Here is a 27918-nt window from a genome sequence, read left to right on the forward strand (position 1 = left end):
CTCATCCTTTTCACCTCATCTTTGAAAATGCTTCTTATCACTACATCAAAAGATGCATTAAAACAACTTGTGTCTCAACCACCTCTGACAGATAGGGAGGGGGAAGGATTCGGCTGGCTGGTAGCATTCAGTCAGGGAAACATATTCAAGGCAAGCATGAATGCGTGGGTCCACATGAAGTATTTTACTGGCAGAAAAGCACCTGCAAAGCAACAAGGACTCATACAGTGATAAAAGGGCAACACTCACCAGCGTGTCTTGGGAATCTGCTGCTTCTAAACAAGCTTTTCTGTATTTGTTGGGTTCATTTCTGCAGAGTTGCATGATTAAGGGTCTTCTGCAGAATAAAGGTGGGAGTTTCCCTTATCAATTTAGGAGTTATTCAGTCAGTGGATGCTTTTTAATTGAAAGAATCAATTAAAAAAAAAAGGAAAAAGAATCACTTTTTACCATTTCCGCTTCGCTGCACGGGAACTGGTTCTTCCAGGAAAAGATCATGGGAGAAGAACCCAGGCAATGGATTACTGGCACCATGGAGACTTAATGGGATGCTATTCATTCTCAGTTGTAAAGTTATTTCACCATAAGACGACAGAAACAGGAAAATAGGTGAATGAGAGCAGCTTTTTTGGTAATTAATGATGATATTTAAGTAACAATGAATCGAGCTGCAGCACTTCCACTTTTCGTTCTACTGAAAGTCTTCATGAATTAAAGACAGTTTGTGCTGTCACTACGTCTGATGATCCTGGTAAAACTGGACCTTTAAGATGCTCAAAACCCTGTTAAAACTGGACTTTTAAGATGCTCAAAACCCTGTTAAAACTGGACTTTTAAGATGCTCAAAAACCTGTTAAAACTGGACCTTTAAGATGTTCAAAAACCTGTTAAAACTGGACTTTTAAGATGCTCAAAAACCTGTTAAAACTGGACTTTTAAGATACTCAAAACCCTGTTAAAACTGGACTTTTAAGATGCTCAAAACCCTGTTAAAACTGGACTTTTAAGATGCTCAAAACCCTGTTAAAACTGGACTTTTAAGATGCTCAAAACCCTGTTAAAACTGGACTTTTAAGATGCTCAAAACCCTGTTAAAACTGGACCTTTAAGATGCTCAAAACCCTGTTAAAACTGGACCTTTAAGATGCTCAAAAACCTGTTAAAACTGGACTTTTAAGATGCTCAAAACCCTGTTAAAACTGGACTTTTAAGATACTCAGAAACCTGTTAAAACTGGACTTTTAAGATGCTCAAAACCCTGTTAAAACTGGACCTTTAAGATGCTCAAAAACCCTGTTAAAACTGGACCTTTAAGATGCTCAAAAACCTGTTAAAACTGGACCTTTAAGATGCTCAAAAACCTGTTAAAACTGGACTTTTAAGATGCTCAAAACTTCCTGGTTCTGGTTCTGCCAGAGGTTTCTTCCTGTTAAAGGGAGTCGTTCCTTTCCACAGTCCCTCAGGCTTTGGACTGTTTGGACTGAAGACAAGTTTCGGTCAATCTGTTGGTTTCCTTAGCTCGGATATTATTTTTGAATTGGCTCCATATGAATTAATTGGATTATAATTACAATGAATTGAATTCCAATTGTCTTGAATTGGACTATTTTACTTAAGTGCCTTTAATTGTTGTAATCTGGCGCTTTATAAATAAAACTGAATTGAATTGAATTGAATAGTCAGGATTGGCTCTTTCTAAATATTCATGATATTCTAAATCAATAATATCTGTTTCCCAATATGTTTGCAGTTAGACCCAAAAAAACGTTAAATAATTCAGGTTTAAATCATGAAAAAAAGCAGGAAAAAGAAACAGAACCGGTTCAGCTGAGACAGAATACAATTCACACCATGTCCAAAGGGTGAAAGACCTGCCATCTCCCCCCAGAGGAGGCGAAAAACACGAAAAATGCACATTTCCTCCGGGTGGAAAACACATTTTACTCTGGAGGTGCTGATTTTTGTTAGGCTCTGCTTTTTATAGCTGACCCTCAGCATCTAAACAAAACATCTTTCCCATTTGGTGCCATTTTGAACTACAAAAGTGTGAATAATACAAGTCCCAGTGTCCCTTTTCCAATTACAAAAACCTGCTTTCCGCTTCAAGTCTATCAAAGTTTAAACAAAGCAGTTTTATTACATCCCAGAGTTCCAGCTGAAGCGTGTAATTCTACAAATTTAGTAAATATAATTCCAAAGGACAGCGTTCATTAGATAAGGTCTGTGAAAGTACATGGAATATGTTGCAAATGATTGAAACTTCATCTAATTACACTCTTTTAAAGGAGTAAAATGAAGAATATTATGAATTATGTCTGAGAACTCTTCATGTTTGAGTCAGGTTCATCTGTAAAAGGAGGTTTTAAAGGAGTAAAATGAAGAATATTATGAATTATGTCTGAGAATTCTTCATGTTTGAGTCAGGTTCATCTGTAAAAGGAGGTTTTAAAGGAGTAAAACGAAGAATATTATGAATTATGTCTGAGAACTCTTCATGTTTGAGAAAAAACTATCAATTTCACAGTGTTTGGTGTTCATTTAGCAGCTATTAAAGATCTTGCCCTGTCCAACGGGCCTAAGGGGTTAATGCTCTGTGATAACTACTCATGCTGAAGACCACTAAGAGCTTTCAGGAGATGAGCCATTGATTCCCTGATGGCTAAATGCACAACTGCAAAAATAATCCACTTTCATGGGCCAGAAAAAGCATCTAGAACAAAACACACATTTCAAAAAGAAGATTTAGGTAGAATTAGATCGTTTCTTATTAGCTTAAAAAAAAAACAAGCTGAAATATGCTCTGCCTATGTCTCCCTTTCTGCCTGAATGTACCTTTTTCAACCATTTTCAGTCCATCTTCTTCATTTTCAGCTGAGGAACAGCACTCCTCCAGAGGCACTACGTGTCATAATGTCAAGGAGGAGGAATCTGTGTGTAATAATATTCTTTATCTCCTTAGAGATAAGTCTTCTTTTTCCTTCTTTCTCACTCTAACCTGGAAGGTGTGCGTCCAGGAGCCTCTTCGGATGAAAGTGTTACACAACATGATGAAATAAGCAGAAAAAAAAGCACACAAGGCGCTGAGAATGTATTTCACACTTTAAAAAACGCAGTATTGTTTAATCTCAGACTCTCTTTATATATTAAAATGATTCTGTTCAGCTGCAGCTGCTCCATCTTTTCCCATAATCTGAAGAATTAACTGATGATAACTGGTAGAAATATCACTGAGTTTCCCATCTGTCAGGTCTGTTTTCCAAAGGTCCACAGCTGTGGAAGTCTGAGGACAAACCCTGTGCCAATTGTCTCCTTTTCTATAGGTGGAAATGATTATTTTACACATTTAATGACATGGACTCTGTCCATTTGTCAGTTATTCCTCTTATCTTTCATCAAATTCACAAGATCCCACCACAGATAAGGACATGCAGCAGCTTTTGAATATTCCTAAGCCTCATTCTGTTTTATATCCAATAAAAACAAGGACACAGAGGCTCAGTTTTTAAGTTCAACAACACAAATTAGCAGAGCCACACGGCTATCTTAACCCTTTAGGCGCCAGAGGTTTTTTTTCCAAAATCCTTGATTTTGACAAATAAATTTCAAAAGGCTATATCTTAAAACTGATAGGAGATAGAGACTTTCTGTAAATTAGAGAAATGTTGAGGATGACCCAAAGTTCATGTAGGAAGCAAACGGACACACCTAATTTGCATATTATGACGTCATGGCGTGGCGGCCATCTTGGATTATAGAATTTTTATGAAATTTTCATGTTTCAATAATGAAATGCAGCCTTTTTCCCCAAATATGCCCCCATGAATGTCTGTGCTATATTCAATATTCTATATTCAATGCACTAGACAATGCAAAATGTTCAGGTAAATAGCAAAGAGTAAACCAACACTGTAAATTATGTCTAGTAAATGGCCGAAAAAATGCACGAGCGATAACCTCACGTTTGCCTGCAGAGGTCAAAATAGGCCCATGCCTATCCATGCAGGTGACACTGTTTGTAGTTTTTTATGGTGTGATACCTTTCATTGCATGGTACCTATAAACCTCTGTGTGATGCTGAATAAATTCCTCTGTGCAGAAATGCAGAGGATCAGATTGCTTATTTCATCATGCAGCCATTTGCCCGTAAGTGAGGGCAGTAAATCACCTCTGATTGGGTCTCACACACAGAATGAGCTTAGAGACTGCAACCCAAACCCCTCAAACCCACCCAAGGTATGATTCAGATTGCAAAGACCAGCGAAAAGTCTGAACAATTGAGCATTAAATAAATAATGTGACTTTTTAACAGAACCATGCTGCAGCGCATGAAAGGAAACGGCACATAAAGTGAAACATTTCCATATGAGGAGCTATGAAACTGTCATTTGCATTCCTATTTCTGTCCATTACTGTCAGATATTAACTGCTTCAGTAGGATGTTATCTCAGCATGCAGAAGGGACAGGTTCAAGGGCGTAACCATGGTTTAGACATGAGGGGGGGTCCAAGAAAAACAAAATTGTTGAGTTCATTATCTACAATTCTTTATTTATATATGAAAAATTGGACATTTAGAACATAGTTTAGAGGACTACATTGACCATGTAAGTTCACATCTAAAGGAATAGTGTAATTTCTCCGAGACAGTGACTGCCCCCCCACTTTGTTTTGGTTAGTTGCTTACTGTTTACTGACCTTAACACACCTACCAATTACAATTATGCTCTTACAGTAGTTCTGTAGCAAATAGGACAGCTTCCAATGGAAAACGACCAAATACCCAAAGCATGTTTATGGAAATATTTTAATAAGGACAACTAATGATGTAACAAATTACAGACTTTTCCTTTAACAAAAAATGTGCTGAGGACTTTTAAGTCCAGGTTCATTTCTGTTGTGTCTCAAAATGTGCATTAACAATGAAAAGTCTAATAGTCTAATGTTATTTTTGTTTTAAGTTGTTTTATTTTGAAAGGGGGCGGAAGTTTATTTTGTTGATTATGTGTTGGATTTCCTGTTCTGGTACAAGCGGCTCAGTCAAAAGTAGAAGTCCAACGTAAAGATAAGGAGAGCCGCTGTTGAGACGGTGGCGCGCCCGGTGGGTCACTCTCATTGAGCCGTTAGCATCACCAACGGCGACCGCGGCGCAGCCGTTACGTTCCCATGGTAACAAACGGAAATAAACTGAAAATAAATAAGACATAACAAGAGACCGATCCCTTGACAGGGTTCATAAAAGGAGAACATGCATTTTACATATTTTCTTCTGTATATTGGGGGGGGGACAGGTTGGTATTTTCTCAATATTGGGGGGGACACGACCCCCCAAAATAATGCGTGGTTACGCCATAGGACAGGTTACCGTGACATTATCCACCGTAGAGGGGTCATCTGATGGGAAAAGCTCAGTCCCATCCCCTGTCAAACAGGCTGTCTCTATTCTTTGGAGAAGGAGAAAGTTGCAGTTGATGTAACAACATCCTCACATCACTGCAGACTATCACCTGGGGACGCCATCAAAATCATCAACAAGGTGTCAGCGGGGTCGCGTATTTGATTCAAAGCAGTTGTTGAGAGACTGATGGGATCCCCCTTCAGTAAATGGTCAGTCTAGCTGCAAAAAGAGTATTTCATATAGTTTCTCCGGATTCTAAGAATAGACTATTACACCCTTAGGTTGTTCAGTATCTTTTAAACCTTTTTAGCTGCATTACAGACTTATTAACTATGCTTTAATCAACGTGGAACTGGGTGAAAATAAGAATCCCTGAGTAATAAAACTCTTTAAACCTGTCATTTTTATCCAAAAAAAAAATGCCGTGTTTCTAATGCAGCCCAAAATGGATGAACCCAGCACTGGTTCTGCAGCCAGAATAAAAGCCACTGTTAAAAAGGCCTGTTAACAGCCAGAATGAGGTCAGAACAAGGCCCAGCTCAAGCCTGTGTTACTGGGAAGAGCTCATATGGCGGGTGTCTGGAAGACTGAACTGGGCAGAATGGTACCGTAAGACCATGAGCTCAGCAGCCACGCGCGCACTGGTTGGCCATGATCTGTGACACATTGTAAGCAGACAGTGAGAAGCTCTGTCTCCAGGATCAGCATAGAGTGTTGTGCCAGCATCTTTGTAGACAAGCAACAAACAGATCTGAAAATACAGAGATTAAACGGTGCAGAGGCACGAGAACAGCGAGCGAGGGTGATGGGCAGCGGCACTAAAACACGCCGCGTGCACGAGTAGCAACTCACTAAGGACTGATTGATCTACTCAGATTAATTTAAAGTCTTTCAGGGATTAGTGATCATATTTTTGGCAACACCATTCAGGAGGAATTATCTAATACAGGCCGTGTCATTAAGAGTATGAGCAGGAAAAGAACACAACTGCGCGCGCAGCGTTCATTTAATGCGTCGTGTGGAAAATAACAGGCTTAAACATTTTAACGCTGGTTATAAATTATTCCCATGAACAGCACAAGATGCCGTGCAGCTTTCATGTCTGACGATGGGTTTTTATTTCTCACACACGGGTACACAAACACGCAGGGAGACAATAAATATTCATCTGTTCCAGCTTTAATCAGCTGTCGCTCACATGTATGAGGAGCTCTGTAAAGCTCTGTTGGCTTTTCAACGAGGCAAGGAGTAGTTAATAATTGAATGCTACACGCGCTCTTGTTAGAAATAATCTGCATCTCCAAAGACATCATGTCTGTGCACGAGTCCATGCACCTATTCTCCTTTTTTGTCTGGTAAAAATGGTTGAAAATAAGTCAAATAACACTCTAACTGCTTATCTAAATGTCTAACTTCTCCCTCTTTGCGTGTCATGATATGTGATTTGTGCATTTGGCTTTGTCATCTGTAGGAATGAATAATTTAGAAAGTCTTGCGTCAAAGAAGACGTTTATAGCCACAAATGGCTTTATATTTGTGCTCCTCTCAGTATTCAGCCAGCAGAAGGTAACAAAACGGCAGACATGTATTGCTGAGATACGGCAAATCCATAATGCACGAGGTGAGAAACGCCAGAGAATGTATGATTTATTAGAAACTGAACCATAGGGCAGGGGGTTATGCAGGAGGAGCGTGAACAACAGCAGCAGCCATGTGTGGAAAACCAGGCACAGCAGTAATAACCTGAGCCTGCCAGATTATGTACATAAAATACGACTTGATCAGATTAGACAGCAAGTAATAAGAGATCATTTCTTTACGCATCACTCATCTCAATATCCCAGAAGTGGCATCTTTTCATGCCCCGTTTTGTCTGGTTTCTGTTAAGAATCTATTTTCTGGTTATTCCAGAATCCATTTAGTTTCAGATTAAGGTTAATTCTCTGTTAATATCCTCTGAACGTTATGGTTCTGTGGGAAATTATTGGGATATCTGGTCACCTCCACCTCCACGAGCCCGGCTGTGTGGCCCAAACCGCCATATTCCCACTCTATTGCCGCCGTTTTGGCTGCTGTCCGGATGCTAAAGCAATCATCACAGCCCCATGTAATACAGTAATGAGGCCGCCTGGTCCTGCTGCTTCTGCACACTTTAAGTAGCACACTTCAATCAACTCTCAGACTGTGGCGTCACGGAAATAGCTGTCAGGCTTTCTAGCCTTGAGACATATTCTGGAACATTTCATTACTGTGAGTTAGCAAAACAGAAGAAAAATCCGACTGGAGCTGTGTTATAAAGAGTAGAGAAGCACTTAAGGCTTAATTTTCACACACACCTACAGAAAATGCATCCTCGAGACATCTGATCCATAACTGAAGGTGCTGCCATGACGCATCTTCTCTTGAAGAGACAACTCAGGTTGCCAAGCAGCCTTTCTAGTCTATTCCCAGTCATACCCTCGGGAGACCAATCTATCATCTGCTCTGACTGAGTCTGCATTAGTCCCTCCCTCTCATAAAGGGGGACATCTTTGAAACTCCATCTCCTTTTTACTTCCTCTAAATTGGAGACACATAAGACAAATTTAGAGAGTCAGCTCCACTGATGCGTAGCCTAGTTAAATATATCCATCTTTACCCACACTTCACTAATCATTCTGGGTTATGAGGCCGGTGATTAACGCTCTCACAATTTACAAGTGTGTCGGCTCAGGGAAACTAATCTGTGGTGGAAACTGAGGGGTGACAGTGGCGAGGGAACCAGAATTTAGCTTTAAACTAAAGGGTGACACACTCAGATATGACAAATAATCACAGGCTACCTGAGCAGATAAGGTTTGATAAAGCTGAAAAGGTGAAAAGGTTTCGTCATTGTTCTAAATGCTTGCAGACTTTGATGTTTTAATTGTTAAACGCCGTGTTTTTATCAGATTCTGTTTAAAACTACAGGATATAGTCTTTCTTCAGTGATGGAGGTGCTGAGGATGACTGGTTTTTCTTCTCTCATCTGGTTTAAGAAGCCTTTGATCCAACTTTCTGGCTATTATCCGCTGATTTGATTAGATTTGTTAAAGCCACTCACTCTCTGAATATTTTTCAGCCTGTTTTAACTTTGTCTATAAACCGATGGGTCGCTTGCTATAAGCCAAAATAGTTCGATATTTTCCAAAGAAAATTTGTGATTTACCTTTTTAGTAAAGCTTTTTAATTGAATATCTCAAATTAGTATTCATAATCAGTATTTTACTTCCATTTATTTCCTTCTTAGTCTCTTATGTTACTTATATTAAGTTTCATGTTTTTTTTTTGTTTTATCAATTTATTTATTAATGACTTATTTAACACATTTATATTCTTTGTATTATTAACAAACTTGTTTGAATATTCAACCCATCTCTTATATCTTTTTTACTTATTTATTTTATTTATTCTTTATTGATTTATTTATTTTTATTTTTCATTTTTTATTATGTTTATTTCTTATTTATTTCATTTTATTTTTATTTGATTTGATTTGATTTATTTTATTTTATTTTATTTTATTTTATTTTATTTTATTTTATTTTATTTTATTTATTTTATTTTATTTATTTTATTTATTTTATTTATTTTATTTATTTTATTTATTATTTATTTTATTTTAATTATAATGTTTTGTTTTATATCTTAATATCTTATCCATTTTTACTCTTTTTTTTATTTAAACTTCCAGTGCGCGTGTGTGTGCTCGTGTGTGTGTGTGTGAGACATGTTTTTGTCTGGCTTGTCTCCAGCAATCAGAGGGTTTTACTTGGTTCCCAGTTTGGCTACTTGACCACATTTGACACCATATTATCTCAACATAGCTCTAAAAGAAAAGAAGTAAAAAAATTGCCACACAAGCTTAAAACCACAACCGAATCCAACACAAGGATGAGATCCAGGTGTTTAGCTCCTGTTTACTTCCCCAGAATCTGCGCCACTCTTTTACATATCAATGATGATCTATCATAAAAGGAGTTTAGAGAGGACTGATGAATATGTGCGGCTTTGAAGCGGCAGTTCTGTGATCATGTGCAGATGAGAGCGTGGGAGGTGTCGTGTGCGTGGATGTGTGTGTGCGTGTGTGTTTGCTGATGAGAGTGACATTTGTGCACATTTGTGAGAGGTTTAACCACCAGCATCTGAGATCTGGGACTTCTTTCTCAAAGAAACATCAAGCCGGGAGCGGTAAGAACGAGGACCAGCCCGGCAGCGTGGCCCCGTTTCCACGTAATCAGTGTATATCAGCTCAGGCCAACACTTCGTGCACGCCACAGGATTTCAGCGCCGTGCACATGAACCGTGGATTCATCACCTTAGCAACCAGTCGATTGAAAGATGATGAATCACGCCAAAGAGCTGATTTCTTTGCAGTTGTCAAACATGAACAATGGGTGGTATGAAGTAGCCACAGAAACGTCACCTTTGAATAAGTGCGTGGCTGCGCGTTTGTGTGCGTGCGCGTGTGTTTCAGCTTGGCGGGCGCCATGTCCTCATATGGCTGCCGAAGAGGCTTTGTTTTTATCTCTCACAATGAAAAACTGCACTTTCCAAAGCAGTTAAAGCGTATAAATAGCTGCGCAGTGATATGAAAAAAGGTGAACGGGTTGTTGTTTCCTGCAGGGCTCCGGTGAAGGAAGCCGTTACAGCACCTCTGACCTCGTGTTCTCTATACTTAAGATGACTGCATAAATTGCAGCTTTTGTTGACACGAGGGAGGGTCCGAGAGAGCCTTTTGATGCACTGTAGTAGCAGAGATTGTATAAAAGACACGTGCACGAGCTGCAGGAGAGCCGCTGCCACAGCATCCCAGACACTGTGAATAATGCAGTGGAAAGAGGCAGCTGGACAGCCTCAGATGGCCTTAGCTGCTGCTCTAATTCAGCAACAAGATGCAAATATCGCCTTAGTTGATTCCAGTGGAATCAATAATAAAGCAGAAGGCGGTTTCCAGAAGGCGAACAGCTCCCACTGCTGGTAAACACAATGAAGGAGGCGTTGCTTTTGGCTGTGGATCAGGGGAAGTTCTCTGATGGGGTTGTCAGGGAACACAGATTATAAATGGCAGCTTGCAGGGTTGAGTCTGGACCTTCACTTTCAAGGAAATTAGTTAAAAACCAGAACAAACATTGGGATTATTTGTTGATCACTTTCCTTTCTGATAAAGCTTATAGTTAGGGATGGCTCAGGTGGGCCTGAAACATCCCATAGTTCTGCTGCTATAGGCCCAGCCTGCTGGGGGACCTCATCTGTCACACCTTTCCTCACTTTGCTCTCTTTTCCCCCTGTTTAATTTCTCAGATGATTTTATGTCCATGTGACATTATTGTGGTTATTAACTTGTGTTTCCCTGTTCCAGCAGGTATCCTTTGAATGGTGTTATGGTGTTTTCCCCCCTCTTTTCCCTCTTTTCTTCTTCTCAAACCCCAGCTGGTCGAGGCGAGAGGTTTCTTGCTGGTTCTGGTTCTGCCAGAGGTTTCTTCCTGAGTCTGGTTCTGCCAGAGGTTTCCTCCTGAGTCTGGTTCTGCCAGAGGTTTCTTCCTGGTTCTGCCAGAGGTTTCTTCCTGGTTCTGGTTCTGCCAGAGGTTTCTTCCTGGTTCTGGTTCTGCCAGAGGTTTCTTCCTGGTTCTGCCAGAGGTTTCTTCCTGGTTCTGGTTCTGCCAGAGGTTTCTTCCTGTAACGTTCAATGTTATGGGAAAAGGTGCTTCTCTCCCCATTCATTATTATGGGAAGGAACGTTCAATGTTATGGGAAAAGGTGCTTCTCTCCCCATTCATTATTATGGGAAGGAACGTTCAATGTTATGGGAAAAGGTGCTTCTCTCACCATTCATTATTATGGGAAGGAACGTTCAATGTTATGGGAAAAGGTGCTTCTCTCACCATTCATTATTATGGGAAGGAACGTTCAATGTTATGGGAAAAGGCGCTTTTCTCTCCCCATTCATTATTATGGGAAGGAACGTTCAATGTTATGGGAAAAGGTGCTTCTCTCCCCATTCATTATTATGGGAAGGAACGTTCAATGTTATGGGAAAAGGCGCTTTTCTCACCATACATTATTATGGGAAGGAACGTTCAATGTTATGGGAAAAGGTGCTTCTCTCCCCGTTCATTATTATGGGAAGGAATGTTCAATGTTATGGGAAAAGGTGCTTCTCTCCCCATTCATTATAATGGGAAGGAACGTTCAATGTTATGGGAAAAGGCGCTTTTCTCACCATTCATTATTATGGGAAGGAACGTTCAATGTTGTGGGAAAAGGCGCTTTTCTCACCATTCATTATTATGGGAAGGAACATTCAATGTTATGGGAAAAGGTGCTTCTCTCCCCATTCATTATTATGGGAAGGAATGTTCAATGTTATGGGAAAAGGTGCTTCTCTCCCCATTCATTATAATGGGAAGGAACGTTCAATGTTATGGGAAAAGGCGCTTTTCTCACCATTCATTATTATGGGAAGGAACGTTCAATGTTGTGGGAAAAGGCGCTTTTCTCACCATTCATTATTATGGGAAGGAACATTCAATGTTATGGGAAAAGGTGCTTCTCTCCCCATTCATTATTATGGGAAGGAACGTTCAATGTTATGGGAAAAGGTGCTTCTCTCCCCATTCATTATTATGGGAAGGAACGTTCAATGTTATGGGAAAAGGTGCTTTTCTCACCATTCATTATTATGGGAAGGAACATTCAATGTTATGGGAAAAGGCGCTTTTCTCACCATTCATTATTATGGGAAGGAACGTTCAATGTTATGGGAAAAGGCGCTTTTATCACCATTCATTATTATGGGAAGGAACGTTCAATGTTATGGGAAATAGCGCTTTTCTCTCCCCATTCATTATTATGGGAAGGAACGTTCAATGTTATGGGAAAAGGTGCTTCTCTCCCCATTCATTATTATGGGAAGGAACATTCAATGTTATGGGAAAAGGCGCTTCTCTCCCCATTCATTATTATGGGAAGGAACGTTCAATGTTATGGGAAAAGGTGCTTCTCTCCCCGTTCATTATTATGGGAAGGAACATTCAATGTTATGGGAAAAGGCGCTTTTCTCACCATTCATTATTATGGGAAGGAACGTTCAATGTTATGGGGAAAGGTGCTTCTCTCCCCATTCATTATTATGGGAAGGAACGTTCAATGTTATGGGAAAAGGCGCTTTTCTCACCATTCATTATTATGGGAAGGAACGTTCAATGTTATGGGAAAAGGTGCTTCTCTCCCCGTTCATTATTATGGGAAGGAACGTTCAATGTTATGGGAAAAGGCGCTTTTCTCACCATTCATTATTATGGGAAGGAACGTTCAATGTTATGGGAAAAAGGCATTTCTCACCAGTTAATATTATGGGAAAGACTAGTACCAGAGTCAAACCACTTTTGCTTGAGTCATAGAAGAGGAAAAGATGGAGGGACTCTTCTGTCATAGTATAACTATATAATTTTTCCAACAAACTGTAAATGAAATAAATTGAAGTTGTCATCTTGTCTGAGAAGGAAAGTTGGTCCCAGACCCCCCAGAATGGCCCACATGCCGCAGTCCGTGACACGGATTTGTCTGGACAATGAAACTTCAAATGAATCTTGACATGTTGGACACCAGCTGATGTTATTCCTGCTTTTACGGGCCTGATGATGTGAAATGAATGTGGGGGCCGGAGGTGTGGAAAGTGCCATGTCCCGGTCACAGTGTTCCCTCCTCTTTCCCGGTCACCCAGCAGGAGACTTCCTGTGGGCAGAGTGCTAGAGCATCACACTCTGCCCACACGTTTGTCCTCTAACAGCCAGTCATTCATCAGGCAGGGAGGCAAGTTTCTTTTGTTGCTAAAGACTCTCAAACGAGACTCGTTGCACTCTGTGTGGAGGAGACACTGAACGCTTGGGTGAAAAGTTTCATATCCACATCTTGGAAGCGTCTTCTTGTTTCTGGATGGGTCGCCAGTCCGCGGTGCACGTTTCCCAAGTGCACGCACACTCCTGCGGACAATTAAGACTCACCGGCTGCATGTTTTAGACAAGGGCGTAACCATGGTTTAGACATTGGGGGGGTCCAAAGTGCATTATCTACAATTCTTTATTTATATATGAAAAATTGGACATTTAGACATAGTTTAGAGGACTACATTGACCATGTAAGTTCACATCTAAAGGAATAGTGTAATTTCTCAGAGACAGTGACTGCCCCCCCACTTTGTTCTGGTTAGTTGCTTCCTGTTTACTGACCTTAAACACACCTACCAATTACAATTATGCTCTTCCAGTAGTTCTGTAGCAAATAGGACAGCTTCCAATGGAAAACGACCAAATACCCAAAGCATGTTTATGGAAATATTTTAATAAGGACAACTAATGATGTAACAAATTACAGACTTTTCCTTTAACAAAAAATGTGCCGAGGACTTTTAAGTCCAGGTTCATTTCTATTGTGTCAATGTCTCAAAATGTGCATTAACAATGAAAAGTCTAATAGTCTAATGTTATTTTTGTTTTAAGTTGTTTTATTTTGAAAGGGGGCGGAAGTTTATTTTGTTGATTCTGTGTTGGATTTCCTGTTCTGGTACAATCTGCTCTGTTGAGCAGCGGCTCTCTGTAGAAGTAGAAGTCCAACGTAAAGATAACGAGAGCCGCTGCTGAGACGGCGGCGCGCCCGTTGGGGTCGGCGGCGCGCCAGGTGGGTCACGCTCATTGAGCCGTTAGCGATCAACAATGGCGACCGCGGCGCAGCCGTTACGTTCCCATGGTAACACACGGAAATAAACTGAAAATGAATAAGACATAACAAGAGACCGATCCCTGGACAGGGTTCATAAAAGGAGAACATGCATTTTACATATTTTCTTCTGTATATTGGGGGGGACAGGTTGGTATTTTCTCAATATTGGGGGGGACACGACCCCCCCAAAGAATGCGTGGTTACGCCATAGGTTTTAGATGTTTCCCTCCTCCACCACACCTGATTCAAATGAATGGCTCCTTATCAGGTCACTGCAGAGCTTGATGACGAGCTGATCATTTGAATCAGATGTGGTGGAGGAGGGAAACATCTAAAACATGCAGGGCAGTGGGTTATGGCTGGAATTGAGACTCACCGGTTAACCTAACATGCATGTTTTTATGGTGGGAGGAAGCCGGAGTAGCTGGAGAGAACCCAAGCATAAACGGCCCCAGCTGGGAGCTGAATGAATGAATTTATTTCAGACAATTACCACAAAAGTGATTGTTAAACAGTATTTACTAAAAGAACAATCCCAAACAACATGTACATATTCACCAGTATTAGCTCATCATCGCATTTTATATTCATATATACATTTGAAAATGAATAGAAACTAATAATTGAATAAACTTGTAAGTATTTATACCTTCAGATATGACATTAATTAATGCAAATTGTCTTATTGGCTTATTTATTCATACCCCTTCTCCCTCTAATTGCCCCTATAGCAACCTTCCTGTTTGATTTCTATGCTTTTATCCAAAATTCACAAAAGAAATAATTAAATAAATACATATATACACATACACGTACTAACCGCCACACAGCTGACAAGATAACTGACTGTAAAACTTAAAATGAACTTTTATTAAACAATTAAGAAAGAGCCCATCCTGCTGTGTTATTCATCAAAATGGTTCTACATCAGATTTCAGTTTTGTTTTCAGAGGGACTTTAAAAGAAAATGCTGCTGTTGATGACAAAAAAAAAAGGATTAATGGCTTGGTTTGTGATAATTAACAGTTAACTGTACGGTTAAAATGATTCTTAATAACTGTGATCATGTCTTCATTTTGCTGCATCAAAAAAGATGCAAAAAATCTCACATTTCACCGTCGTTTCCTGTATCTGATGAATCTGACTGATTAAAAAGAGTTAATGAGCCTTTAATAAGGTCATATTGCAGCATTGTGATCTTGTGCTATTTAACGATGATTATTAAATGATTATAAGTGCTAAATTCATACTGTTCATGTACACAAGGACAAGTAGATATTATTAAATTTTCTGAGCTGTTCTGAGGTCTGTTCCACCTGAGAAAAGCACATCAGGCAGATGCAGTTTGTCCCCATTCTGCATGGGGATAGAAAACCAAGAAGTGTAGAATAATATATTATTTATGTTGAGTTACATCTGAAACATTTGAAGGTATAACGCAGTAAAAGTTATTTTGAATGGTCAGATGTCTTCAGCTCGCCTGACATTAGCTCCAGGCTCACGCTGTCTGCCCCTATTCCTGGAAACCAACGTATCAGTCAGAGTTTCACATCTGTTGCAGCGTTTTTCCAACATACTTCTCCAGAGAGCAAGGAGCTCAGCAGCTGAGGACACTGAAGGGAAACAAGTGCACGCGGATAACACGCGCTTTCCCTCTCGACAGGGTTAGCGTGCATCTAATCTGATCCTAAACACGTGGTAACATTCCTGAAAAGTCGGCCTCGTCCCACGAGCAAGTGCATAGTTTTTCAGTTTTTCATGATCAAATCTAAACTCTGCTGGTGATTCGCTGCCAGATGGATGAAGTGGAGTAAACAGCAATATGAAAAGGGAGCAGATATGAATCGTACATATCAGATGGACCCCTGAAAACCTTATAAAATGTGTTATGAATCAACACGTATGTGTAAAGCAGTGTGTTTACCGTAGCTTCCTGTAGGGGGCAGCAGAGCACCAAACTTCACAGCTCTAACAGATCTGTCCTGATCCCCCCGAAGGATCTGAGAAGGATCTGAAAATCCTCCACAGTATTAGGACAACAGATAATAGATGCACACTGTAGCTAACTGGCCCGTATCTCTTTTGATTTTAATGTCCAGGATATGAGTTTTAATGGAACAAGCCTCAAAACACACGGTCATTTAAAGTCTATCTGCAAGTAGTGACAGATTTGAACTGTCTTTGTGGAAAAAATACACGTTTTCACATGTTTTTAAGTTTGATGTGGGGCCACATGATTGTTATTAGCTTTTTTTTTGTTGTTGACACAATTATTGTGTTGCTGAGCTTATTAAGAATGAATCGTCTGGTTATTACAATTTCAATAGGTTCAGAGGAGTTAACAGATACAGTATTGATTAAACTTATGTCAGTTATGAATAATGATAATATATCTGCTGGGTTAAGGTCCAGGATCTGACCGGACCTTTCTGAAAAGTGTATTTCTTTGTAAGAGGTCAGTCTGTCGTAGATCCACTCATCATATGAGGAGCTTCACCTCCCTGCTGTCCTCGCTGGGACACTTAAACACACTTTAACTTGCTTTAGCCCCTAATCAGCTGTAACCCACACCTTCCATCCCGTTTCACTGACTCCGCCTGACACATAATTAGAAATGCAGCCAGTTCCAAAGTGTCCGTTTACTTTGCTAAACGCCGTATGGAAAGCTTCAAATGCTTTTAAACCGTCTTGTTACTGCAGCTCTGTGTTAGACTTCAGGGTTAAGTTACTTGATGGTGTCTGTTTTATTGCTCGAACAATATTAATTCCATTCAATCTCCACCAGAGAGCACAGTTTGCTCAGAAAACTGTGATTTTTTTATCCTTCTGATCTTCCTTGAAGTTCCAGGGCCAAGCGCAGAAGATGAATAGACTGATGGACGTCTTTTATCCCAAAGACCAGCAGAATTTGCCAGTAAAGTCCACATTAACAGAAGGGGTTCCCATCACAGGTCCTCTTCCCATTCTTCTTTTCCTTTTTCTCATGCTGTGTTTACTGAATTATGCAAAAGGGCTTTAATTGAACACATGCAGCGTTCTGCGGTTCTTCCCTTTATCTGGCATGTGTGGAAATAAAACAGTTAAGATGAAAAAACTTGGGTAGAATGAGGATTATGAGATCAGAGCTTATCTGTTTTATCTAAGTTTATGTCACTTATTTGCTTAAGTTAAGTTTTTATTTGTCATGTAGAAACATGAAATTACTCCTCCGCATTTAACCCATCCAGGTCGGCACACACATGCACATGCACATGCACATGCACATGCACGGGGTCACAGACTCATGGAGACAGATGCCACAGCCACCCTCCAGCTGTCAGTTCACCAATCTTTGAGCGGTGAGAGTGGGAATCGAACCACAGGTGGCTGAAATATGACCAAATATCATCCAGTGGTGAATATCCAGTACATCTTATTCTGTTTATAATGTCCTGAACACACCGAGTTCACATCAATGTCGCTAATGGTTGAAAAACAACCCCTGAAGGTAATCTGAGTTCCCCCAACATGGCAGCTTGCAATCACTGCCAACAGAGAGGAAACTACTGATTCTTGTTCATTCGAACGCGGCTTTAAAAAGGCAAGAACAACCTGTTAAATCAAATTACAAATAGATCCCTCCTGCAGAGGAAAAAGATGCAATGAGAGGAGCGTAAATGAGCCTAAAACCATGTAGATATCGGATGGAACAGCTGATCAAACCCATAATAAAACCCTTTTTTTAGTAAAAAGCAGAGTACACTTCCTCAGTGTCTTCACTTCACCAACTGATGAACGTAAAAGGTTGATTAAGCCCTTGATCAAACTTAGAAATATTGGTTGTATCCAATTGATTAGACGGCACTCATCGATACTAAAATAAACACATTACTAATTCAGCTTCTGACAAAGTTCATAGTTTCATTCTCTGCTTCATGGAAAAAATATGAAAGGGTGACAAAAAAAAATAGGGAACAAGACAGAAAGGTAATGGATGGCATCTGAAGAATGCTTCATCCCGCTAAGTGAGAGTGACCCTCTGCAACATTAAATCCATTACAGGCTTGTAAGAGGAACACATCCATAAGCTCCAAATCTCTTTATTACAACACCCATTAGGAAAGTGCTGAGCTCTTTACCAACAGCTAAGATGCTCCTCCACTCAGCAACACCGTGGCCACTGCTCCAGATTCAGTAAAGCGACCCATTAATGTACCTTTTTAAGACAATTTCACGGGTTTTCACCTGTTGCTGTTGGTCAGAACAATGCTGTACAGAGAGGTCAAATAAAAGCTTCATGGTCATGGAAGTGGGAACCCTCGGGAAGATGGTGGACACTTTTATCCCATACGCCACAACATTTGTGTGCTTCTACCTTTAGAGCCTCTTGCATGATGCACATTTCTATAAAATGGGCTTTTTATCTATTTTTTTGTGTTTCTATTTGAGTTAGAGGCTGAGAAAACAAACTCAGATGTAAACTGTAGGCGATAAACAGGCCTGAGCAGGTGTAACCTTAATATCTTGATGAGTGATCACTTATGTTTGCAGTGACGGCTGGATTAGATATTAACCGTGGCCTAAATCAATTTGTGCTGACGGATTTGGAAAGTGATAATCCAAGGTGTGCCTTTTAAAAGCCAGCCGGTGACCACCAGATCCACTTGTAGCAAGGTCCATCTCCATCACTCTCCCGGACAGCCAGAAGAAACACCACCGAAGGGCTGACAGAAACCGCAAGCCGCAACCATGAACGGCACAGAGGGACCCTATTTCTATGTCCCTATGGTTAACACCACCGGCGTTGTCCGGAGTCCTTATGAATACCCTCAGTACTACCTTGTCAACCCAGCAGCCTACGCTGTGCTGGGCGCCTACATGTTCTTCCTCATCCTGGTCGGCTTCCCCATCAACTTCCTTACTCTCTACGTCACCATCGAACACAAGAAGCTGCGAACCTCTCTAAACTACATCCTGCTGAATCTCGCGGTGGCTGATCTCTTCATGGTGTTCGGAGGATTCACTACAACGATCTACACCTCCATGCACGGCTACTTCGTCCTCGGACGCCTCGGCTGCAACGTGGAAGGATTCTTTGCTACCCTCGGCGGTGAGATTGGCCTCTGGTCCCTGGTTGTTCTGGCTATTGAAAGGTGGATGGTCGTCTGCAAGCCCATCAGCAACTTCCGCTTCGGTGAGAACCACGCTATCATGGGTGTGGCCTTCAGCTGGATAATGGCTGCAGCTTGTGCCGTCCCCCCTCTTGTCGGCTGGTCTCGTTACATCCCAGAGGGCATGCAGTGCTCATGTGGAGTCGACTACTACACCCGTGCAGAGGGCTTCAACAATGAGTCCTTTGTCGTCTACATGTTCGTCTGCCACTTCCTCATTCCTCTTGTCATCGTGTTCTTCTGCTATGGCCGTCTGGTCTGTGCTGTCAAAGAGGCTGCTGCCGCCCAGCAGGAGTCCGAGACCACCCAGAGGGCTGAGAGGGAAGTCACCCGCATGGTCATTATCATGGTCGTCGCCTTCCTGGTATCTTGGTGCCCCTATGCCGGAGTGGCCTGGTACATCTTCACACATCAGGGCTCTGAATTCGGACCACTCTTCATGACCATCCCAGCCTTCTTTGCCAAGAGTTCCTCCATCTACAACCCAATGATCTACATCTGCATGAACAAGCAGTTCCGCCAATGCATGATCACCACCTTGTGCTGCGGGAAGAATCCCTTCGAAGAGGAGGAGGGAGCATCCTCCACTGCCTCCAAGACCGAGGCCTCCTCTGTCTCCTCCAGCTCCGTGTCTCCTGCATAAAAGGGGCTTCAAGCAAAGGCTCCACGATCAACTATCCAAGAAGAAGACTTCTGCTCCCCCAGGGAAACGACTGAAGGCTAATGTCTACAGAAATAACTTACCTTTTTGTATTTTTACAAACGAGTTGGTTCAACTTAAAGACAGTTGCAGGAAAGGTCAGCCCATTACAGAGTTGTTCCTGTATGTACAGAATATCCAACCTAACAATCTATGAGATTTTTTTCTCCTGAGAAGAAAGGAAAAAAATGTTAATCTTTCACGGTTGGATCCTATATGATACTGGCTTATTTTTGAATGTAGAGGCATGTAATCGAGGCAACGTAAAATAAAACGCACTTTGCAAATGATTCATCCTGTTTATGTTTTAATTACAACTTGGATGGCAAAGTTCATATGACTGTAGTATATTTAATCAAATAAATAAATGTGAATGACCTACTCAGAATGCATTTATGTCTTGAGTCAGTTTCTACCTTTTCTACTAGTATTGCAGAGCTCTTCCTCTGTAGAACTTCAGAATAATGGAGAAACTTAGACCAGCGTTCACATTTCTATTGAGGGTGTCTGTAATCTCATCTCAATCACAGGTCACCTTGGACTTAGATCTTAGCCTAAACGGATTATAATATTATTTATCACACAGGACACCACATCCAGCTTCATCCGGTGATGAATATTAGTCACAAAAATAAAAGGTGACCAAAGATTAGCAGCTAATGCTAATCTGTATTTACTAAAAGACACCTTGATGCAAAGGTTATGCACATGGACCTTAAAATGAATCCAGTGCGACAGCAGCTGCCGGCATCCACAAGATTCAACTGCAGAATATTTCTTCAAAGAATGAATTATAGTGAACTTAAACCTTATAAATCATTCTATATATTCTATATAAGGACACTAGTTACCTTTAGATCAGAAGAGTGGCACAATTAGTCCTTGCACAACGCATCTCAGTAGAATAAAGACAGAGTTTTGTTCTATTGGTCAATGTTTCATCTTATTATGGACAAATACTACAAAGATAATGACAGGCTACTGCAATAAAGCCACATGTAATTAATTTAATCAGATTGTAGCCACTCTTTGGCAGTCAACAGAAACTCAAGTGAGGGTTTTTATTGTGGAGTATGGAAGAGTTAAAGCAAAAGAGAACAGATTCCTCCCGCAATGACCTTCATTCGTAGCTATAGCAACGATAATACCACTGATTCTAAAGATACTCTGAGAGAGACGTTGGGCTCCAAGTGAGAGCTTGAAAGGAAAATATCAGCTTCTCTCCTGCTGAAAAAGCTTTTTCTTCGCTTTGACAATTACCTTTTCGCCATTTTGGGAATACATCCCAGTGATAAGCTCAAAGGAATGAGTAACAAAGAAGTCACTGTGGTGTTTACCCGCGGTTCGGCTGACGCCCAGCGCTACAGAACGCTTCCGTTTTCACATTTTTGTGCAGTTAAGTGCGTCCCATGGACAGAGGAATACCCTCCATTCTCCATTAATTAAACTATAGATTCTCAGCCTACATGTGGGGAAAGAAAGAGGACCGGAGATGGTCATGAGGGAGTTTTTTCAAGCTACTCTTGTGGATTTTATAGGCTTTTAAACATTAAAAACATGAAGAAGAAGAAATGAACGACATCAAAAGCCTCTCTGGAGACACGTACCAGTGTAGAGAACTGAAATCCTCTTTAATTTGTATGGAAAACTTTATTTGATAATAAAAATAGCATTCACAGACTTCTTTTGATAGCTACATATACATTGTAATCCATCTTAAGGAAAGAAGCTGGATAAGTCCACATCTACTTGTACTTTAACTAATGTTATGTATAGCTTCATGGGTCAAATAAAGCTATGAACAATGTAGTATTTATATATGCATAGTTATATAAAAAAAGATTGGCCCATATACATGTACTGCTTTTATCAACACAGAGACAGCATTATGTCTGGAGCACATTGCAAGAAATAATGCTTGAAGAACACAGACTGCATACAAGTGCTTTATAATACAAAGGCAGGCTAACCATCGAGAGAGATTCAAAACACCAGTTTCTGATTGACCAAATACAGTCTTTCATTTTAAAATGTCTTTACATACCTGATCCAGAGTAAATCAACACGTTTCTCATAAATCATCGTCAGGTCCATTTCTGAGATATAAACACAATATCACATTCCTCACTGCAGAGGTTTTCCATAAATTTCTCTTTTGTACAAGAAAAAGGCAACATTTTATTCCTCCACAGGTTCTTAGTAGTTATATTGAATTTTTTAAAATCTTTTCTTCTTTTTTTTTTTTTTTTCTACAGGTGATGGCCAACTCCTTAAAGGTGATTTTTCTGTGGGGTGAGGGAGGGGGGGGGGGGGGGGGGGGGGGGTGTCTATTTCTGTTGAATACAGTACCATGGTGACAACAGTGGTGAAGCAATCCTTTTCTTGTGGTTTCATCCAATATATTCTTGGTTCTTAAATGAAACGTAAAACAGAGAATACACAGAAAACACGTTAAAAAGCAGCAGTCAGACTCCAGTGGCGCGACAGCATGGCTCAGCATGGCAGGTTAGTCGTCTCCTGTAGCAGGACTCCCCGGCTTTTTGTGTCAGGGCGCAGGAGGACTGGGCGAAAACGAACAAAAAGTGTGGCAAAGCGTGCTCTTTATCGCTCAGACCCGTCGCATCAGTGGTTACACTACATTTTGATTCAAACATGCATCTTGCACAGGGATAATTTACAGATTTTTTTGGCATATAAACAGAAAAACATCCTTCGTGGCAGCTTCAGCTGGTTTTATGGCATTATGCAGACTCATAATTCACCGAATTTAAATGACCGAATCAGCAGCAAACTTGGAAAACTCCCATTTCCTCACCACAAAGAACAGTTTTGCCTTTAGTTTAAAGTGGGTCGAGCGCCTTCCCTTTGGCATCCGTACACACAGAGGAGGAGGGGGCATTTTTATCGATTTTTCAGAATTCTGTTCCAGGGGAAACTAAAAATGGAGACGTCAGCTTTCACATTACTTTTCTTATCTCACATATGTGTCCAAGCAAATGGGGCCAGGCTGTCAAGCATCTCAATGACACACACGTCACAAATGGGGGTGCAGCATGCTTCCACTTCTACTGAGGTCCTCAAAAATTCAATGGAGTTTGCTTAAGAAATGTGACAAATTTGGGAAATAAATAGTGAGCAAATGTAAAAGTGTCACATCTTATTTTTGTATCTTAAATTTGGATTTTTGCTTCAACTCCATCGTTGTTTCCACTGTTGTTGTGACCCATCTGCGTCTTGTGCTATAGTTTGTTCAGTAAAGCAATTCAGGATTGAAAAAGACATCTAGAAACAAGTTGAAAACAAGCTCAGCAGTTAGGAGTTACCACAAATGGAAGCATGGTTCATAACTCTGAGGGAACAAATATTTAGAGTCAGCAATGCCTACAAAAAGCAATATCACTGATTTCATATGCAGGCACATACAATACCTTTACTATAGTACAACAACCTTTGTTATGTTCAAAAGAACGGGAACAATGACAGAAACAACCAGTAGAAACTGATAGGACGGTTGGATTCCTGCTGTTTTATGAATCTCTGGATGGGATAACATGTAATTAAGTTAATCAAATTAATCAATAAACCATTTGACCAAATAAAGAATTCGAGTTAGTGTTGTCAGAAGTCCAATTCCAGTGTATGGTCCATAGTTTGCACAGACAGAGGAGAGGAGCTCTGCCCTAGATGCTGAGGTCTTTGGGGCTTTCTTTGTACAGCCTTCTCTTGGGCTCAGGGATCTGGTTGGAGCTGCGGCCCGCTGTGTTATTGTTGTTCTTCATCATGCTGTAGTAGTCCTTCAGCCTCGGTGCTGCTGCTGCTGCATAGTTCAGCTCGTCCCAGCTGTAGTTGCTGTCAGGGGAAGAGTCCCGCTCCGCTCTGTGCCGCCTCTCCGTCGTCCCGTTCACTCGGTGTCTCTCCTCCCTCCTCTCTGAGGAAGGCTCCCTCAGGAGGTTGCCGTTCTTCGTGGCTCTATCGTGTGTTCGAGCCCTGGAGAGAGACGAGGAGTCCCCGTTGTTGTTGGCTCGCTCGGGGGTCGCAGCCCCCCTGTCCTGCCCGCTCATCTCAGAGTCCTTGAGGAGCCTTCGCTCGTAGAACTTGCGCTCAGGGGTGACTGCGAGGAAGCCTCCATCATCGTTCTCCCTCTCAGGTGTGCGGTCACGATGCGCTCGCTCTGACCGGCGGTCCATGGACTTCGCCCGGCGGCGGTCTGGAGATGAGCCGCGCTTCCTGGTGGGTGAGCGGTCGAGGGAGCCACGGCGCTGCGGACGAATCCTCCCGTCCAAAGTAGAACTACTGCTCGAGACCTCTCTCCCCCTCAGCTTCTCGGCAGCTGCAGCCTTTTTCCCTGAGCTGTCCTTCCTCAGAGTCTTTAGGAGTTTAGAAATGCCGCTTTCGGACTCAGACTTCTTGACTTTGCGGCCTCGGCTCTTCTTGTTGCCATTGCTACTGTTGTTACTGTTGTCGGGAGACGGCTGTCGGGGGGTACTTTGACTGTGATTGTTGCTCCAGGTGTGATGATGATGGGGGTTAAACTGCCGGCCTTGGAAGTCCATCTGATCTGACCCAGCCCCGTCCCTGTTCCTGTCCATATCTCGGCCACGCACAGCCTCCTCCAGGCGTGATGGTTTGTGAAGGTCTGGTGGATAACTGGACTCCAATGAGGTGTGATATCGGCTGTTGAATGGCAGCTTTCTCACTTCCGGAGTGTTTTGTGCCCCGGGTGTGGGAGGGTGCCCGTCATTGCTGCCGTCTGCAGGAGAGGACAAAGGAGGAGAGATGAGCTGAACACAAATACCTTTTTAAGAAAAGACTGAAGAATGTTCAGCACACATGACTTTTACTGCCGGCTCATGTGAACTCTTGCATTGACATGAACACACAGTCAATGCAGATATCAATGGAAAACATGCATACATGAGTTCTTGGATATGCTGCAAATATTCCCAGAAACAAAGTGCCTAATCTGAACTGATGTGTAAGATTCTGAGCTATGAAAAAATGCATTTTCTATAGGGCTGCAGGTCGAAACACAAGGTGATGTCAGCAACAACAGCAGCAGGTGCAACACATGGGTTACCAATGACACAGCAGGCACCTGGGGAGTCATTCAAAACAAAATGTTGAATGGACATCGACTGGAAGAACAAACCAAAAACAAACCAAAACGGGAGGTGCGCTCGGCCGTGTTGGACGTGTTGCTATGGCAGCAGCAGCGTGTGACGTGTGGTGCCATCAAATTAGTTCCATTACAGACGTTTGGACTGAGGCTGGAAGGGGTTAGGATTTGCATGTGTATGGACTCACAGAAGTTAAATAAGTAAAGTTGAATTCAGGCATGACATAAAGCACGTTTAAACACATCTGCACGCAAACACAAACAAAGTAGGATGCAGGTAGAGAATGAGCAGGACGCAAGGGTGTGAAAAAGATGACAGGGAGAGTGGACTGGGACAGACTTTTGGCTACAAACCGTTGTCTGATTTTGGCCCATTAGGTAGAAACAGGGCTCTCCCATCTTGTCATTCCTCATTGTACCAACAGCGAGATGAGGAGCCATCATCGCTGGAGAGAGGAGGAAGAGCCCAGTAACAAGAGACAATCAGAGAGAAAGAAGGAGGAGTGGAGAGGAGAAGACAAATAAAACAGACAAGAGGCCGTTTTACAGTACGTCAATAAAGAAATAGGGGTTTCTTGTGAAAGATATTACACTTTACACTGCATCAAAAACACTCTCAGGGGTGGAAAGGTGTCTGAAAATAATCCCCACATGAAGCGTAGGTACTGCAGAGCGATATGTGTCCATCTGTGAGAAGAATAATCCGGCCGCAGAGCACTCGGCTTTTATTGTTACTTCTTCAGAGCGTCTCAGCTACATTCTACAGACTGCAAAATACTTAACAAGCTCGGGTGTCGAGCATTCTTTCAGTTTGATGAGGAAGAATCTGTGAAAAATCTACCATACAGAGTAGCATCCAGTGAAGGAAATCATGTCCCAGCAGTACACTACGCAGACAGGAGAGCTTTCTACTCTATTGCATGTACAGCAGCAGCAACTATTGTTATCTATAGCAGGAAGAGTGAAACGCTGCCACAGGGTTACCTACCATATTCAGGTACAGATCCATCACCCCGTTTAAGGACGAGCCGCGCCCTTCGGCCGCCGTTCTTGATCAGTTCAATGGCTCGTGAATGCTTCATGTTTTTTGTGCTCTCACCATTAATCTCCAAGATCTCGTCTCCCACCTACAACAGAGAGGACGTGTGACTGGGACAGCTGGCTGATGGCAGGGCTTCATCAATGATGTGAAGAGGAAACAATCAGAGGAAGAATAAACTTCATACCCTCATCTTTCCATTTCTGACCGCAGCCCCATCCTCCGCCAGTCGTAACACGTAAAGGTCCATGTTGTACTCCCGCCCGCCTCTCAAGCTGAAACCAAAGCCTTTGCTGTCTCTCTCAAGGTCCACAGAGTAGAATTCAGCATCCTGTGAGACAGAAAAGAGAAAATAAGGGAAAGTCACAGAGACACCAGAGAAGAGTGACTAATCCATAGAGTCGAAAGGTGAGTCTAAACTTCAGGACTAATCAAGACATGTCCCACAAAAACTCAAAATGTCAATGGCAGTACAATACCTTGGAATTAATGAATAATTAATGCTGCCAGTGCATGTGAGTAGGGTACAGATCGCTAAGCAAGGGCACCACAAGGGCTGGACCCCAAAGTTTCCATAATTATCAAAAGTTCCCTGCAAGCAGAAGCTTTGTTCCCCGAAAATAATCCGCCTTGTCTCACAGGAACACCTAAAATCAGCTGTGACACCATGAATAAAACTAAACATTTTCCCTAAAACTAACCAAGTAGTTGATCAATCGTTGTTAGACTCAGTGTTGCCTACGTTTAACCACAGTTTAACCAGCTGTGTGAGGAAACTCAGCTGTGTAACCTTCAGATTTCTTGACACCTCAACATATTGCAGGGTCATGTTCATTGTACACTTTTGTCCAAAGCTTTAAATCAGAGAATAGGATTTAATCACAACACTAACTAAAATGCAAACTGCAACTGAGAAACAGAAATAAAGTTCCACTTGGTGCATTCGAGGCATTTATAGAACAATAACTTCCCAGATAAAATAAAAAGGTCGGGACATTCTTATTTGTGAGGGGTTAAGCTTCATAAAATAAAAAAAGAGGTGGAACTCAGGGTATGATGAGGAATATAACTGAGAATGATGCTTCAAAGGTCAAGAACTGGGACAGGAACAGTGTATGAGGACTTTCAGGTCCAGCGTGTTGGATGCATCGAATACTTCCAGCCTCAGTATTCCCTCCCTAATGTACAAGATGTGTGCTGAGAAAAACACAAAGTTTATACATATATTATACATATGGCATGCTCACTAAAAGCACATGAAGCTATTTTCATGGTGGTTCTACACAGATAAAATCAAGGTAATGCACATTTTATGGCACTTCTGTCAAAAAGCATGCCATAAATGCAACAAGCTGGATTTTTATTCTTGAATCTGTTATGGCCACTTCGACATAGAACCCCCACAAAATACAACCCTATAATTATGTTAACACTGTGCCATTTAGAAAGCTGGCAAACACAGGGTTGAATAAACAGCCAACCACATCACTTACTAAGAAGACGTTGGCCCATTCAATTCCGTAATTGGCCCTTGCATTTACTGGCATGATAAGATCTGGAAAATTATCTAAATGTCATGGAAATGTGGTTCAGTGCTTCTTTTCTAATGTCTTTTAGCATAGGATAAATACACCAGACCATCTGATACCAGAGGACAGGAGCTACTGTGATCTCATTCAAAGTGATACAGTCATAAGTGAGATTCTTATAGATAAATATGAGAATTTCTGCATATCAAACCGTTCTAAATGCCTCACTTTTTTCAATTAGTTTGTTTTCT

General features: G+C 41.5%; 3 protein-coding genes across 7 annotated transcripts in view; 2 read left to right on the forward strand and 1 right to left on the reverse strand.

Moving 5' to 3' along the window:
• The window catches only part of qars1 (glutaminyl-tRNA synthetase 1), a 152520-nt gene that overhangs the window by 92076 nt on the left and 32526 nt on the right, over positions 1-27918 (forward strand). The window lies entirely within an intron of this gene.
• On the forward strand, positions 18799-20235 carry LOC140271207 (rhodopsin). The gene has a single exon (XM_072366326.1). The coding sequence runs from the start codon at positions 18862-18864 to the stop codon at positions 19924-19926; it is 1065 nt and encodes a 354-aa protein (XP_072222427.1). The 5' UTR covers positions 18799-18861; the 3' UTR covers positions 19927-20235.
• The window catches only part of LOC140272371 (membrane-associated guanylate kinase, WW and PDZ domain-containing protein 1-like), a 99454-nt gene continuing 93149 nt past the window's right edge, over positions 21614-27918 (reverse strand). For 4 of the 5 annotated variants that reach the window (XM_072367793.1, XM_072367792.1, XM_072367791.1 and 1 more), the window contains 3 exons: positions 26326-26469; positions 26088-26226; positions 21614-24733 (listed from right to left, as the gene is read on the reverse strand). In XM_072367793.1, coding sequence (XP_072223894.1) covers positions 23664-24733; positions 26088-26226; positions 26326-26469 — 1353 coding nt within the window. In that variant the 3' untranslated portion in view covers positions 21614-23663. The remainder of the gene's footprint in view (positions 24734-26087; positions 26227-26325; positions 26470-27918) is intronic. The other variant, XM_072367794.1, reaches the window with a different exon arrangement.

Source organism: Leuresthes tenuis, unplaced genomic scaffold, assembly GCF_036924035.1.
Source record: "Leuresthes tenuis unplaced genomic scaffold, fLeuTen1.0.hap1 SCAF_16, whole genome shotgun sequence".
In the NCBI taxonomy this organism is placed as follows: Eukaryota; Metazoa; Chordata; class Actinopteri; order Atheriniformes; family Atherinopsidae; genus Leuresthes; species Leuresthes tenuis.

What these genes read in the sequence shown, in the direction of transcription:
- LOC140271207 (XM_072366326.1), top strand. Translation starts at nt 18,862, where the DNA reads ATGAACGGCACAGAGGGACCCTATTTCTATGTCCCTATGGTTAACACC.